Source organism: Rhinatrema bivittatum, chromosome 7 (assembly GCF_901001135.1).
Source record: "Rhinatrema bivittatum chromosome 7, aRhiBiv1.1, whole genome shotgun sequence".
Taxonomy (NCBI): Eukaryota; Metazoa; Chordata; class Amphibia; order Gymnophiona; family Rhinatrematidae; genus Rhinatrema; species Rhinatrema bivittatum.
Window position 1 is genome coordinate 91,838,157 of NC_042621.1, and position 16,594 is coordinate 91,854,750.

Consider the following 16,594-nt stretch of genomic DNA (forward strand, 5'->3'; position numbering starts at 1 on the left):
TCGACGAGAAAGCGTCGTCTCTCGCACAGACCTATTGGCTGCCCCACCCCTTCTAGTAAGATACAACATTTCTGCCTTAGCCCCTGTTGAGGGAACAGAAACTTAAAAAAAAAAAAAGGTTACAGGAGCCTAGGCCTAAGGCTGTAATGTGTGTGTTTTTTTTTTACAGTGCAAAAGGAAAGAAAGATTTAATTAAAGTTATTGTGGCTTAGAAGCTCCTGCACCACACTTCAACCTGGGGTGATGATCTCTGCCCATGGAGCCTCTTCGTGGAGAGTAAAAAGGGGGAGGGGGGGGGGGGTTTGGAATCCGTTCCTTTATCTCAACGGACTGGAGTGACCAGGGGACGGGACTTGGTAGCTCTGCTTTCTCAGCAGAAGTGGAAGGGTAGGTATGGATCAGAAAAATAAAATACGATGGGGGTTCGGAAGGCAAAAAGGAGGGGAGTCTGGTGGGAAAGCGGCGTCGTCAACCACGGGGTTTGCCCTCAAGAGGTGAGGGGCTTATTTTTAAGACCAGGGAAGGGGGCGGCCTAAGGCCACCCCGCCCCTTAAAGAAAGAGGTGGGAGAAACAAATTAAGTAGAATAGAATTTCCAGCGCCCCCCGGCGAGGGCACTGGAGACTAATATTAGGAAGGGGGGGGGGGCTTAAAACAAAAGGTCACAGGTCCCTGTGGACTAAATCCACCTTCTCCCCACTTTTTTGCCACATCCTGCTCTGTCTCCTGTCATTTTCTATTATCTCCTCTTATTGAAGGGGACGCAATCTATCGCCATCTTCCAGTCTCTAGCAGCTGCTCTGTTCCCCTCATCTGGGGGGGCAGACCATGTAGAAAGGAAGGGGGCAAGGGAAGGGAGAGGATCCCTTTTGGGATTAGGGGAAGGGGCCCCTCACCACCTCACTTTGATTCGTGGGGGAGGGGGGGTTCATCCTAAAGTGTAAAAAGAAAAAAATAATGCACAAAGAAAGAACTTAAATAGTCAGGGTTAAAGAATAAAGGGAGGGAGCCGAGCACGCTGTCCACTGCCCAACTCCTCCACCTAGCCAGGTGGAAGCATCACAGAAGTGCTCCACTTTGATCTGGGCACCCTGAACAGGGTCCCACACTCGAGGGAACTGCCAGCCTCTTCTGCCTCAACCAGCAAACTGCCAGCTTGACAGGAAAAAATTGACCAGGGAATCCTTCTGTGGCAGAGGCCCATTCCTGGCCACGCACCCATCGACAGGAAGGTGCAGGGTAAAATTCAACCAAAATAATGCCTTCAGGAGGGACAGAAAAGGGGTTAATTTAGGATACTTCAGTCCCAGGTGAGAAAGGTCCTCCTCCTATCCGCAAAAACGATAGGAGGGGTCTGCTCAGAGCACACATGCCTTGTATCTGCCTGTGGCCATTGCTCCATACACCAGCCTCCAGGAGAGGTCCTCTTCATACCAGGGAGTCAGACCCCCATTCACCCCAACAATTCCCGCTAGGGCATGTCAGGAGGGGAGGCAAGGGCGAGGCAGTGCAGCGTCTGGGTCACCAGCAGGTACAGGTTCTTCCAACACACGATTTGGAAGACTACTAGGGGCATGTCCTACAGCTTGTTAAGGCTGTGGGGCCAAGGAGTTTGAGCTTCCTTAAAAGGCTTGTCTACCTGCAGCCTAGGCCCTACCAGCATAGCCGGGGAGTGAGGATGAGTGCAGTTGGGCGGGGATCCCCAACCTGCAGGTCCCTTTCCAGCAGAGCATCTGTTAATTTTCAGAGAGCCCTGGGAGCCCAGTTGCACAGGCGCTCCACAGTGGCAATCAGGACCTATAGCATGTCTCTGACCTTGATCACCTGGGCCTTGACCAGCTGGCATCTCACAGACCAGTCCTCCAATCCCTCCAAACTCAAAGCGAGGTTGTGCAGGAGGGGGATCGCCCAAGAAATCTCAGTTCGTGTTAGCCAGTTCTCTGGTCACAACCAGCAGTTTCCAGGCCTATCACTTCCTTGTATAATCCTGCCAGCTTCGAGAGGAGTTGAGGGGTGAGTCCTCGTGTTTTAAAATAAACACCCACCTGGCAGATAAATCGTGTCACCAGTGGGCGCCATCCCAAAACAGGGCCTGCATACAGATATCTCTGCAAGGGCTGGATGTGGAAGGTTTGCACCTGACTTCTCAGGCACACAAGCCCCTATCTGACTTCCTTAAGGGGAAGAAGACAGGACTCCCACCAAGACCCAGTGCCTCCCGCCCAGAAGAAATCCACCAGCTTCCTCTGGATGCAGACGAGGAACTCCTGGGTCGGGCTCGGCAGTGCCACAGCATGCTGTTCACCAGCTGGTTCACCACCAAGGCCCAACCACAGGAGAACACCAACCGCAACAGTCTCCTCCAGGACCCGAGGTGACTCTCCACCCTGTCGCCAAGCTCCCTCCAGTTGATGAGGGGGTAGGTTTCCGCGACGAGGTGAACTCCCAGGTACCTAAGGGTCTCCCTGCTCCATGACGGATCAGGGAGAGCGTCCACCTTCTGCAGTCCTACCAAAAGGCCAGAACTCTTGGACCAGTTGATCTTGGCTGAGGATGCCGCCAACTAGACCTAGCAATCCTGCACCCTCTCCAAGTCAGCCGGGTCCTGAACCACAAGAAGCACATCATCGGCACAGGCCAAGAGTGACCCGCATGTCAGGTTCTCATAGCATTAGTCCAGTGAGCCACCTGCACAGCAAACAAATGAAAAGTTCGGTGGCTTGCTGTTACAGCTGGCCTGATGGGATACCCCTGACGTATCCCTCGCCTGAATGTCAAGGGTGCAACTAGGAACCAGTTGATCTTTATGAGGCACTCTACCCTTGACTACAGGAGGAAGATGTGCCTCACAAACTCCGGTCCAAGGCCGAATGCCCGCAAGATTCCCATGAGACAGTCGTGATCCACCCTGTCAGCTTTCTCCTGATCGAGGGACACAAAGGCCACCAACAGGCCAGATCTATCAAATCTCAGACCAAAAAGATGTTATAAAAAATGGTGTCCGGGGATTGTGTGGGTCTGGTCCGGGTGGATCACCTCTGCCAGCACGGACGCCAGTCGTGACGCCAGGGAGAGCGCCTTGGTTAGGTTTGTGTAGTTCATGCACAGCAGGGAGCCCGGGTACCAGTTCTTTAGGATGTGCAGGTCAGCACCATGCACCTGCAGCTCAGGGGGGGTGGGGGGGCCCAGTCTCAAGGGCTTTGTTTAGGACCTGCATGAGATTGGATCCTAGAGTATCAAAAAAGACTGGTGATCTCATCGATTCCCAGGGACTTCCCTTTGGCATCCACCTGAGAGCCTCAGCGAGGTCTCCCAGGCCAAGGGGCAAGTCCAGCCATACATGGCTGGCCTCGCTCACCACCGGAAGCACCTCCCAAAGGGCCTTGTAGGCGTTTGGGTCCACTGGGTCTGACAAGCAGCATAGAAGTCCCGGATCTTTTGACGATCCTCTCCAGCTCGGAGAAGGGGGTACCATCTGCAGACAATAGGCATATTATCTGCTTTTTGTTCTCCCTCTGCTTCTCCAGCCCGTAGAAGAGGCACGAGCCATAGTCCATCTCCTCCAGGAACTGGATCCACAACCTCACGTAGGCCCCACGCCTTCGCCACTCTTTGAGGAGTTACAGGGCCTGCCTCTTCTCCTCGTACTCTCCCAAAGTCCTGCACATAGCCAAGGCACTCCTCCAACTCCAGCACTTCCCCTGAAAGCCACTGGAGCATCAGGCGCTGCTCGGCGCTCATGTCCCTAGTGTGTTCTTGTCAGAGAACCCAGAGGCGGACTTTTCCTACATCCTTCCACTGAGTGAGGGAGGGGATGTGTGCTTCCTGGTGGTGCTAGTTCACCTAAAGCTCCCAGACTGCCGCCACCAATGCCTCATGCACGAGGAGTGAATTGTTGAAGTGCCAGTTGGTCAACCTGAGCTGCATGGGGCCGAGCATCACCCTCGGCCACTAGGTTGTGCTCCAAGAGGGGGGGGGGGGGGAGGGGGGTCGGCTCTACCGTGCACTCCGTGGACCATGCATCAACCAACGGGAAAGGTACCACTGGACGATCTGGAAGCGGGACACCTGCTTCTCCCTTGCCCTTATATAGGTGAAGCTAGAACGGACCCCGGGTGCTGCTTATACCAGATGGCTATCAATGCAAAACACAGGACAGTCTCCCGGAGGAGCTTGGCTGCATCCGCCTTCCACTCCTGGCTGCTGCGGTCTAGCTGGTCAAAGATGACATTGAAGTTGCCCCTGAGCACCACTTGCTTGTCGGGGTCCAGGTTGTGGAGATGGTTTGACAGCCCATGATAGAATGCTACCTGTTTGTTCAGGGTGATAGGAGAATGTACATTGTCACATTTCACCGTGCAGTTCTCGAGCTGTAACCTCACGTGTAGCATCTGGCCCGGCATGACAGCCTTGACACTCAACACCTCCATCTGTGGGCCTTTCGAAATCAGGATGTTCGAAATCAGGATGGCCACCCCACCAGCCACTCCCGACTTGTGACTGAAGGCCATCTCACTGTCCCACACTAGGCCACTGCGGCATCTGGGGTGGTGAGGGTCACCTGTGAAAAGGTCAGTGAGTAACCCGCCACGCTTGAGGGTGGAGAGCACGAGCACCCAGTGCCTGGGGAACCCAGCCCCACAGCCATTGGTGTTAAGGGTGCAGAACATTAAAGCCATTCTCTGTCAAGTAGTGAAATGGTACAAGCACGGTCAGCCCCTAACCAGGGCGACCTGGAGCAGGCATGGCTCATGACCTGTTTTCTCCTTGTCAGGGGAGGGGGGGTAGCTTGCAAGTGGCTCCAGTCCACCCGCTTCACATCCCTCTCCCCAGTCATGCTCTGCTATAGTCACCTCCATGACTATTCTTGTTGCTCTTTGGGAGGCGGCAGGGTCTGAGAAGCCTGCGGGCTTCTGTGCCTGCCCACGGCCCTCTTTTCTCAGCCCTGCGCATACTCCCACTTTCCTAGCTACCCCATCTCAGTTCACCAGATCTCCGCTTCGTGGACCAGGACCTGTTCCTGCCCTTGTAGGAGTAGACACTCCGTTGTCGAGAGCCTCTCAGACACCTTTCTCTGGGGGCATCCTCCCACCCCCTCGCCGGGCCTCCTGGTGTGGGGGTAGAAAGTGGGGGAATGACAACCAAAGAAGGAGGGAGACAGCAGGGAGGGGAAGGAAGGGGTGAGGGGCAAAAGGACACCATATCAGACAGGGGAGATGGGGTGGTTGGGGTATCGGGTATCTCCCCCTCCAGGTCGAAGAGGGGGAGAAAAGAAGGGAGGGGAGGAGGCAGACTCAACAGGAGCAGGTTAACTAGTTCCTCTCTTCAGTCAGAGTCCCATGGAGATGGGGTCCCTTCCAGGAAGGGAGGCTTAGATCAATTGAGCTCCTGCCGGGGTTGGGTGGTATCAGGAGGTGCAAAGATTAGGGCTTCTCAGCTGAGGGGGGCTGCCCATTTCCTTCAACACGGAGGGGAGCAGTGATGATGTCAGTGATGGAAGGGGGTGGAAGAGGGGTTCCTCCTCTGCCTGAGAAGGCGGAAATTCCCCCTGCCCCACCACGTCGCTCCCTCCGGGAAGGAGAGGGGTTGGAGATGTCATCCAGGGGAGGGGAGTCTCCGGAGAGGCAGCCTCTCCTGCAACAGCGGGTATGGGGGAGGGGGGTTAGTAACTGTCTCCCACGGATCCCACATTGGTCCCTGAATTTCCCCACCCTCGGGGATATGGCAAACATAGGCCCCGGAGTTAGGCGTTGGGGGTCGAGTCCGGCTCCCTACCCAGGTCATCGGGCTGAGGGCCTGTCTTCTCCGTCCATGACCTACACAGCGCCAACTGCTTCCTCAGCAGGTGGTGGACTCAGAAGGGAAGGAGGAGATGCCTTGGGGACCTCTCAGGCAGGGCAAATGTCCCTGTCTTCAACTAGGGTGACGAGGCTGGGCGGGAGAAGGAGGGGGGGGGGGGGGTAAGACCTCCAACCGCTTCTTCAGAAGAGATGGCCTAGGGATCCACTCCCCACTCAAGCTTCCTCCTTTTCACATTCAGAAGAGAGGGGCCGGTGAGCCCCAGATGCAGAGCAGGGGGAAGGAGGCTTGAGTAACTCTTCCATCTCCTCAGCCTCTCTTGCATTCTCCTCACCTCGGGATTCTGGTGGGAGCACCGCTTCCTCCTCCTCCTCTTCTTTCTCCGCAACCATGGACTGGAGAGGGGAAGCTGGCCAAGGGGTGGGGATGGCCCTAAGTCCCAGGTCCGTCTCCCTCACCTCGCACTGTCCCTATTCTTCTTCCAGGAACTCCGGGGGTGGCTGCAGCATGGCATCTGCTGCAGGCATCATGCCCTCGATGCCCTCTCTGGAGAGCATGGGGGGAGGGGGCAGGTGGGTCAGCGACCCCATGCTGGCCATTCTGCCTGGTGACCCCCCCCTCACCAGCTGTTCTGGCCACTTTGGCACGCACCTCCTCTCTTGCACCACAGCTTCGAGCTGAGAGGCACAGTCAAAGGGAAAGAGGAGCTGGGCTCAGGACAAACATCCTCGGGTATATCAATGGCCATTGGGGGAGGGAACAAGTTGGAGCCTGGCTATTCCGGTGGGCGGGTGGCGTCCTATCTGCCAGAGACCTGGAGGGATAGGGCAGCAGCAATCCTCGAGAGCAGCGGTGCCAACGCTGCCGGAATCGGATCAGTGGTCGGTTCCACGATCGGTACCGGTGTCAGTGTCGGAGGAACTTGGAGTCGATGCATCACCTTGTCGATGGCCTCCTGAACCAGCTGGTCCAGTTCTTCTGAGAGACCTGGAGCAAGCAGCCCCAGCTCCGGAACAGAAGAAGGAGGCAGAGGCATAACCGGAGGGACCACCATTAAAGGCGGAGTCGCGGCTCCCAATACCCTTTCGGGTGAGGGTTGCCTCGGTGACCCGGTCGCCGATAAGGTCGGTGCCTTTTCTGGACGGGGTTTTTTCGACGGCGGCTTGGAAGATGGCGAGGTCGATGATTTCACTCCCTCAATGGTCCGAGACTTCCGATGTCAGTGGCGATGTTTCTCTCTACGATCCCCTCGGTCCTGAGGGGGAGTAGAGGTGGTTGAAGGCCAAGAAGTCGTCAATGCCGGACAGTCTCCAGTAGGTGGTCGATACTGGCGCGAAGTTGATGGTGCCGGTTCTGACGACGTTGATGCAATAGACTGCGTCGGGGTTTGAGCACGGAAGAGAAGTTCCATCTTCTCCATTCTGGCCTTGCAACCTTTTGGTGTCATTAGGGCACATTTGGTGCAGGTCAGGACATTGTGCTCACATCCAAGACACATTACACAGACCTTATGAGAGTCTGTTACGGACATGGTGCGATTGCAGTCCGGGCATCTACAGAACCCTGACGCCATGGCCATGAAAAATTTGAGCCGCAGTACGGTCGGCGGCCAGGAGGCCGCGAGGGCCAAACTCGACGGGAATAGACTGAAAACGGGTAGAAAACTTACCGGAGTACCGCGGCTTGAAAAAATTGAAGGAGGGACCCCTGTGGGGTAAGAAAGTTGTAGTAATTCCATGAGGAAAATTCCTGTCAGGAATCTCTGTGGAGCTCCTTAACCGCATGGCTACTGCTGCGCGGAAAAAAGAAGACCTAAGGGGGACCCCTGCCAGCTGCAGGGTTGGTGCCATGCTGGGCATGTCCAGTAGGGGCCAGTCAAAGTTCTAGAAACTTTGACAAAATTGTTCCGTGATTGGGCTCCATCCTGTGATGTCACCCATATGTGAGGACTACCATCCTGCTTGTCCTGTGAGAATAATGTTTCCAGAAAGATTCAGCTAATGTATGTCAGTCACCTGGCAGTGAAGCCATGAAATTCTGATATATTAAGTAGTTAATGTGTGTAACATTCTTTCACATCCATGTATATTACTGTAGTTGCTGGCTAGCTCATCCAGAAAATAAAGTTCAAGTTTTGTGTTTGAAACATGTCAGTTCACTTCTTTAGCCATCACTATTGGAATGCATGGGAACAGTTTCATGGAGGGGAATTGTTGGGGAATTCTTCCTACTCAGGCAGCGATGAGAGCAATGGGGAATATCCATGCTCTCACCACGAGGTCCACTTCATCATCTGCATGACCATATTTTGAACCCATGAAATTTGAGATGGAGGACCCTAAATCAACAGGGAATCCCATACCATCATTTTATGTACCCTGTCAGGGGGTTACATGAGGCAATATGAAGTCTTTTTGCTTTCTTTAAATACATTTTTAAAAAGTATTACTTCATTACATATGGCAATTAGATGAGAATATTTGGGTAAGGTGGCTTTTTATTATATATACAATATATACACAAAAGATTGTAAATGAAAAAAAGGTGTTGTATTAAAAATCCAAAATGACCATCTTTCAGCACATTGCTGAATCAGGGTAAAACTGACACAAATCTTAAACTAACAGAAAAAGAGAAACACAGAAATATCTGTAAAGACTTGTTTCCTAATTGATAAGAACTTGCATAAATTCTAATTTGATTTAGATTGATAGCAAATCTGTAGTACAAGAATATGTCCAAGATGGAGATTTTCTAGACATTTGTTTGTTTTATTTTTCTGTTACTTTAAGATTTGTATGTTAATTTTACCAAGATGCAGGTGACACATGAAAGCATGGCCATGTTGAGTTTCTAATTCGATTTATTCTTTTGCCATTTACAAACTTTTATGAATATATTAGCTTTTATATACCCCAATTTTTTTAAAATTAATTCTATTCCTTTGTTGGTTCCCCCACCTCAGATTTTTCTGTTCTGTCAGTTATGGTTGGTATGCTTCTTTTAATGTCTGGACCTTAGTGTATGCAATGTCATTTCTTCCACATTCTTGCTGACACAGCAATTTCTATGGGGGAGGGAGGTAATGTGAAGTAAAACCAATGCTGTGTATCAAAGTTCAAAGGCTGATAGAACTTTTAAATTTAAAAATGAATAGTTTCAGACAGCAGAAAATCCAAAGACTGTTTTCCAAATGGAGGGCTAACAATTTTTTTCCCTGAATGGTTTACAATTATTTCATTTTGGAAGAATGAGTAGTGTTTTGTATGTAACCAGCAATGCAAATTTCAGATTTTATATATTATGTGCTTTGGAATTTAATGTACACTAGATAGCTGTATCTCAGCTGGGGCAGGCTGCTCTATTTCCAGTTCTGACACCATGGCATGCATGGGACTTGGAAGTTCTAATTTCCATAAGATTACCAAGACTTCAAGTCCCTACGTCAATGGGACAAAATCAAGCCTGGATCAGCTTATCCCTAATAACTGAAAGCATCCAATAGCTCAACTGTGGGACATTTGTTCCTTTGTTTTTTCTTGATTTTCATACCCCAAGCAAGTCAGATGCTCTTAATGCTGTTTCTTCTTGGTGCTTTCCATGAGACCTGGTGAAGAAACATCAGAAACCAAACTTAAAAAAAAGGGTAAAACTTTCAAACTGTGAAAAGATGCTTGCTATGGCTCACTCTTGGTAACATTTTTTTTGTATCACGACTAATAAATGGTTCTAGTGGTAAAAGATCGGTTCTAGATACTGTTCTCATCTCTAAGTAGATACATTTTTATAGAAAATAAAAGCACAATTACCTGTTTAAACTACACAAAAGTTTATTATGAAAGCAAAACAAGCTGACAATACATAAGATGACAAAAAAGTAGCAAAAGCAATCGTTTAACACTAGGTAATTCTTAAAAAAGATGAATTCAAGAACAATGCAACTTCTGTTTAAAGAGAAAATAAGAAAAATATCAACTGCATCAATAACTTAAAACAAGACTTAAAGTCTGTATTAACTAGCAGAAGATAAAGGTTCTTTATCTCAATGCCAGCATTAAGATTTATATTAGGCAGCACAGAGCTATTGTACATGAGAAATTTCAGTATGCTTAGAAGAAGGGTAGGGGAGACAGCAGGATTGATAACATTTTCTGCTGAAACCTTTAGAGGCAATAGGCAAGCTATGTCAAATGAGTTTTAATTATTGGATGAAAAGAACAAATACAGAGAGAAGCTGGAAAACAGTAGCCTGGGTTATAGTGCACACCTCAAGTACCACAATCTTCCAAATATAACAAGGTAGCAGGCCTCATTTTTGGTGCTGCAGCTCACATCATAACACTTTTTGTACCTATTTGTTTCTGCTAATGATGGTCCATAAAGAAAATGAACTTCTGGAAATATCAATAAGTGCGAGTCAAAATGAGCTGCTGGTTCAGTAGTAACCAATATTCTTCTGCAACACAGTACACAATCTGGTATTATATTCCTAAAATACACCAGACTATACTTTGTTTCTCAGTCTTTCCTCCTTAGCACTCAGAGGCCTCTCTGCTCATGGTATTTAACGTTTAATGCTCTGCACTCCATAGTATGGTATACATACTCTTCTTCAGCACCAGGAACATGATGGACAATGGAGCTAATTTTCAAAGGAAATTGTAAATAAAAATGTAACATACTAATGTAGCAATTTTCAAAAGCTCGTTTAAGTGCACTAAATGTGGTAAAATCCTGTTGACAATTCAATAGCATATATTGTAGAAATTTTCAAACACTATTGAAAATTTCAACAATATGCTATTGAATTGTCAATAGGATTTATCTGTGTTGCATGCAATTAACACGGGTAATTGGGCTTTTGAAAATTGTTATAACAGTATGTTATTTACTTTCCTTTGAAAATTACCCTGTATTTGTACTAGATATGCAACTAGTAATTGCGCAATGATAATTCAATTCTGCTTACTGATTATAATGTTAGAAATGTATGAGCAACAATGCCATTATTAGGGCTTCAAATTTGGTTACCATGCAAGGGATAACATCCTGATCAATATTGCTCACAGGTTTCAAACTTCTGATAATTTAACACTCTTCTGTGTTCCACCATATGTGCTATGAAATCTTTTTTTAATAAAACAATACAATTAATTTGTACTTTCCTCAACATGAAATGAACCATACTTCCTTCTTTGGAAATGGAAACAGAAGATAGCCATTTTCTGCTATGGTACGGATCCAGCTGTGCAAATTAATATTACTGCCTTAAAGATAAACAAGTTTGTATATTATAGAAGCAAGGAGTTTTCAATTAAAGAAAGCACTACACCTAAGATATCTTTATGAAGTTATTATTAAAAATGTGTACAGGTTTATGTCAGACAAAATTATGTAAACTCTCCAACTAATAAATTTACCATCTTCTTCTTCTAATAATGTTAAGTTTAAAATGTTATTTATAACGATCTCCTTCTACATTCCACCCTGAAGTTTTGGAAATCTCTTTCAGTGGTGTGCACATATTTCACATACTATGGTCCTAGCAGCTACCCAATTACAGAAGATCAAATCTATATACACATTCTTTAACCATTGATAGCTTTCACAAACTGTCTGGGTCTCATTTGCCTTATTATTTCATTACATTTTCCTTATTCTATACAAGTGTATTTTCCAAAAGACAACCCAGCATTACATCTCTCATTCAATATCTGGAACAATCTCTATATGGACTAGCAAAAACAGCATTATAACTAATAATCAAGATTTGAGGCAATATATTGGTTTGTCTAATCTTGTCTATCTGGTACCGATGCCAGATATGTGCAGAGTTGCTTACCTGTAACGGGTGTTCTCCAAGGTCAGCAGGATGTTCGTCTTCACAAATGGGTGACATCAGATGGAACCTCGATGCGGAAAACTTATGTCAAAGTTTCTAGAACTTTGACTAGGCATACTGAACATGTCCTGCAAGTCCTATACCACACGTCCAACGCTGAGTCCCTCTTGTAACAGAAAATCGATTAAAAATAAAAAATAGGAGAAATCCAACTCTGCAGGGTGGCAGCCGGGTTTTGTGAGGACTGACATCCTGCTCTCCTTGTAGAACACCTGTTACAGGTAAGCAACTCTGCTTTCTCTGAGGACAAGCAGGATGGTAGCCCTCACACATGGGAACCAACAGATACCTAACCAGGTGCCAACAGAAGTGGAGACAGCCTGAACCCAAACAACAGGTCTAGGTTGGGAGAGTTGGGTTCTACACCTCAAACATGTTTCGAAGGACAGGCTAGCTGAACCTACTGTTGCATTGGCCATTTCTATCCAGATAATAATGTGATGTGAATGTGTGGAGAGAACTCCATGTCACAGCCTTGCAGCTCTCCTCCAGGAACTGCTCACAAGTGGGCCAACGACACTGCCATGGCTCTGACAGAATGAGGTTTGACATGACTCCCAAGCTGCAGTCCCGCCTGGGCATAACAGTAGTTGCTGCAATCTGCTGGCCAATTGAATACTGTCTGTCTGGCAATGGCCACCCTATTCTTATCAAAAGAAACAAAAAATTGGGTGGGCTATATAGGGGCTTCTGTCACTCCAGATAGAAGGCTAAGACTCACTTTCAGTCCAAACTGTGCAGTGCTTGTTCACCTTGGTGCAAATGGGGGCCTGGGAAAGAATATTGGCAGGGCGACTGACTGGTTTAGATGGAAATCTATCACTACCTTAGGCAGGAACTTAGGGTGCATACGCAAGACCATCTTGTTGTGATAAAATTTAGTATAAGGTGGATAAGTCACTAAGGCCGGGAATTCATTGACCCTGCACACTGAAGTGACCACATCCAAAAATATGACCTGCCAGGTCAGGTTCTTCAGGTCACAGGTGCACAGCGGCTCAAAAGGAGCTTTCATTAGCTGAGCAAACAACAGGTTAAAGACCCAAAGCACAGTGGGAGGCCTTAAGGGACGCTTCAACTGAAGCAAGCCCTCATGAAACGTACAACTATAGGTGGTACAGAGATGGGTGTACTATTTATACTATGGTGGTATGCACCAATTACACTCAGATGAACTCTAATGGAGTTGGTTTTCAAGCTAGCCTCTGACAGGTGTACAAGGTAATCAAGCAGTTTTTGTGTGGGGCAGGGCCTTCTGCTCACAGCAAACGTAAAACCTTCTCCACTTCAGTCTGTAGGACTTTCTAGTGGAAGGCTTTCTAGAAGCCAACAGGACCCGAGACACATCTTCTGAAAGATCAAGCAGCTGCAGAATCAACCTCTCAACATCCAGGCCGTGAGCAACAGCCACTGCCTGCCCTGATCGTGCATGATGAGATCCAAGAAGTCCCCAGACTGGTTGGTTTCCAGACAGACAACTCCCACAGGAGTAGAAACCAGACCCCTGTCTTGGCCAATGAAGGGTTATGAAGATCATAGTTCCTTTGTCGTCGCCACTAAGGGAATCAGAGGATATGCACTCAGAAGACCCCTGTCCCAAATGACGAGCAAGGGCACCCGAGGTTGGTTTGCCATCTGACCTACACAGGGAGCAGAATCGAGGCACTTTCCTGTTGCAGGGGGATGCGAAAAGATCTATGTCTGGGCTCCCCTAGAGGCGGAATATCCAATTTGCTATTCCCTGGTCCAGGGACCTCTCGTGGGGTCTGAAGGCTCATCTCAGCCGGTCCGCTACCAAGTTCTCCATCCTGGCCAGGTACATGGCCCTGAGCACCATCCCGTGGGACAGGGCCCACGACCAGATCTGGTCCACTTCCTGACACAGGAGATACAATCCCATGCCTCCATGTATCGCAGGGCTACCTGATTGTCTGGCTCATGACAATTTTGTTGGACAGCCGATCTCTAAAAGCCCATAGCATGTATCTGATTGCCCAAAGCTCAAGGAAGATGATTTGACAAGAATGTACCTGAGCGAACCAAAGACTCTGGGTACCGAGCCCATCTATGTGAGCTCCCCACCCCAGTGTAGTCGCATCCCGTGGTTCGGACAATTTGAGTGGGGAGACTCCAAAACAAGATCCCTGTTCCAGATTGGAAAGCACCCGTCACCAGTCACCAGGACAATGAGTATCAGGAGAGACGGGTGACTTGGATGCAATCTTGGAGGCTCTGAGTGACCTGGCACCACTGTGACCTCAGGGTCCATTGGGCTTTGCGGGCAATAAGCATGGTGCCTTGGAATACCTTCCTCCCAAGAGCATCCATTGCTCTGAGGTCCTTTCTGGGGGGGGCTCCAAGAAATGGGTTAGAGAACATTTGGCTGATGCTTACGAATCCAGCAGCCTTCTTAACCAGGTAGACCCCGTCTGCCTTCTTGTTAATGGGAGGCATTGTGAGGGGGTGTTCCCATATCCTCAGCAGCAACTCCTTAAGGATCTTGTGTACTTTAAAACAATCCTATTTTCAATGGCCGTTAAAACATTCTCTGCTACTCAGCAACAGCCACCTAAGCCCTCCCGTAGCACTTAAACAGTACTAACCCTCATCCAAATTGACCACTCTCAGATCTCATGGCATGTTGTTAATTTTATGTTACTGCTACTTTTGTTTAGATCCTTTTATGTCCTTCAGTGCACATAAGTTCCTTAACTATGTATGTTATTTTAACCTGTAAACCATTTTGACGAACATAAGTTGTAAAAGTGGTATATAAACATTTTTAAATAAATAAATAGATACTGGGACTGCCACAATCTCCTTAGGAGGCTCCACAAACTGGAGGATCTCAAACATTTTGTGGCTGGCATCCTCTTCTATCAAAGGTTGAAATGGGATGGCCTCCACCATCACCCTCACAAACCCTGTGAAGGTCATTTCCTCGGGCAGGGACTTCCTTCGTTCATCTGGAAGAGAAGGTTCTGATCGGAGAACATCAGAGTGAGGACTTAGTTGGATCATACCTCCAGGGGTCACAAGGACCCTCATCCTCACTGTATAGTACAGGGGATGGGGCCCTAGGTGCTTGGTTTTCATCCAAAGGTGCAGGCACTAGTAGAATTGGACGGACGGGGGGGGGGGGGGGGCTACAAGCCTCGGTGGAGTTTCCTCCTATTTGGAACTGGTAACGACCGCTGTATTGGTAGAGAGAGGCCTTGGTGCCCTGCCAGGCACCGATGCTGTCCCCGAAAATGAGCCAGCTGGGTCGGTAACACACCAAAGAGCACATTGAGTTTCTCAAGAAGCGGAACGAGGACGTGTGGCACCTGTGCCATCAGTGCCACAAGATCAAAGCCCTGCAGTGCCACTACACTCCAGCTCCTCCTCAAATGTTGCCTATGCCAACACTGACTGGGAGGAAGGAGGGGTGGCCAGATCTTCTTTGGACCAGCGAGGAGGATCGGTGATTGGCACTGGGACTGGTGGAGACCACTGCGGACCATCCCCAATAGAGGATGGGCTCTCCTCACTGTGGGGTTACTTCAGAGGCATTGCGGCAAAAGCCGGTACGTATCCACGCCTGGCACTATGCATCGATGGGGACGGATGCCAATGCTTATTAGGCTTCCCTCAATCCTCAACCTGGTCTTTCTTCAGTGCAGAGGTCAAAGACTATGAACCCAGTGTCCTCAGTCCAGAGGAGGTAGACAACAATCGGTCTCCAGTCCCCTATCTGCTGGCAGCATCGACGGAACCGACTATTCAGCTGATGTCAATGGCATGGGGTCCATCGGTGTGGCTCTAAGGTCCCTCGATGACAATGCCGCTGAAGCTGATGGCTCAGATTTCCTCGACCTGAAGAGCTGAACCATCTTGTTGAGATGAAGCAGTTTGCCTCTTCGGGGTCATCTGGGTACATAAGTGGCAACCCTGGACATCAAGTGATGCCTCCAGAGAGAGAATACATACCTCATGAGGATCAGGGAAATAGACATGGTCCTCAGGCACTAGGCGCAACAACAAAAAACGGCTGGGGCCATGACAGGGCAAAACAAAAGGACCGTAAAGTCGAAAGCGATGGCGATGTGCACCAAGGCACTGCCACCATTGGGGGGGGGGGGGGGGAATTGACCACGAAAGGAAACTTACCTGAAACACCGAAAACCCTGACTAGAGATACTATGGGAAGGCACAGAGGGGGACCTGGCAACGCATCGAAGGAAAAACCGTGAAAATGCAAAGAGCAAAAAGGTTTTCCACAAGGCTAAAAACAGCCAACATGAGCTTACTCACACCACGAGGCTTCAGCTCTGTGGAAAAGAAAATACTGAAGAGGGACCCAGTGAGGATGCGTGATATAGGGCAGTGGTTCTCAACATTTTTCCCATCATGACACACCTGTCAGGCTACGCTCACATGTGTGACACACTGCTCATTACAATTCATGGCGGAAATAAAAAGTAAAGGTCTGGTAATTATTTTTATTGTTTAAAATGACACAAGGAAAAGATACGTATTCTGTCTGAACAGAAATTGCATAAATAGTAAACATCCCACACCAAAACAGCACCAATTTTCAGCAGTTAAACAGTAACCACTTTACCAAAGAAAAGGCAACATTGAAAATATTACACCAGGCCTTAAGACACCAATACATCTCCTATTAGGAAAACGGACCAAGTCAGGCTGCTATAGAGCCCTACACAGAAACTACACGCCAGCAGAGAACCTCACCTGAATCACATGTGCTGACCCTCACCTAACAAAGAATAAAGAGACCATAAAGCATAGAAACATGCAGACAAAAACTGAATTGGAAACTGCAACAAGCCAGGGTCTCCGTATGCAGTGTAATAAAGGAAAAAAGAAACATCACCCATCCTTATAAAACAAA

At 48.5% G+C, this 16,594-nt stretch overlaps 1 protein-coding gene across 1 annotated transcript in view; it reads right to left on the reverse strand.

The window, feature by feature from the left end:
- Positions 1-8,794: 8,794 nt before the first annotated feature.
- Positions 8,795-16,594, reverse strand: part of CBFB (core-binding factor subunit beta) — a 261,658-nt gene continuing 253,858 nt past the window's right edge. Inside the window, exon 6 of the mRNA XM_029608699.1 lies at positions 8,795-9,405. Coding sequence (XP_029464559.1) covers positions 9,361-9,405 — 45 coding nt within the window. The 3' untranslated portion in view covers positions 8,795-9,360. The remainder of the gene's footprint in view (positions 9,406-16,594) is intronic.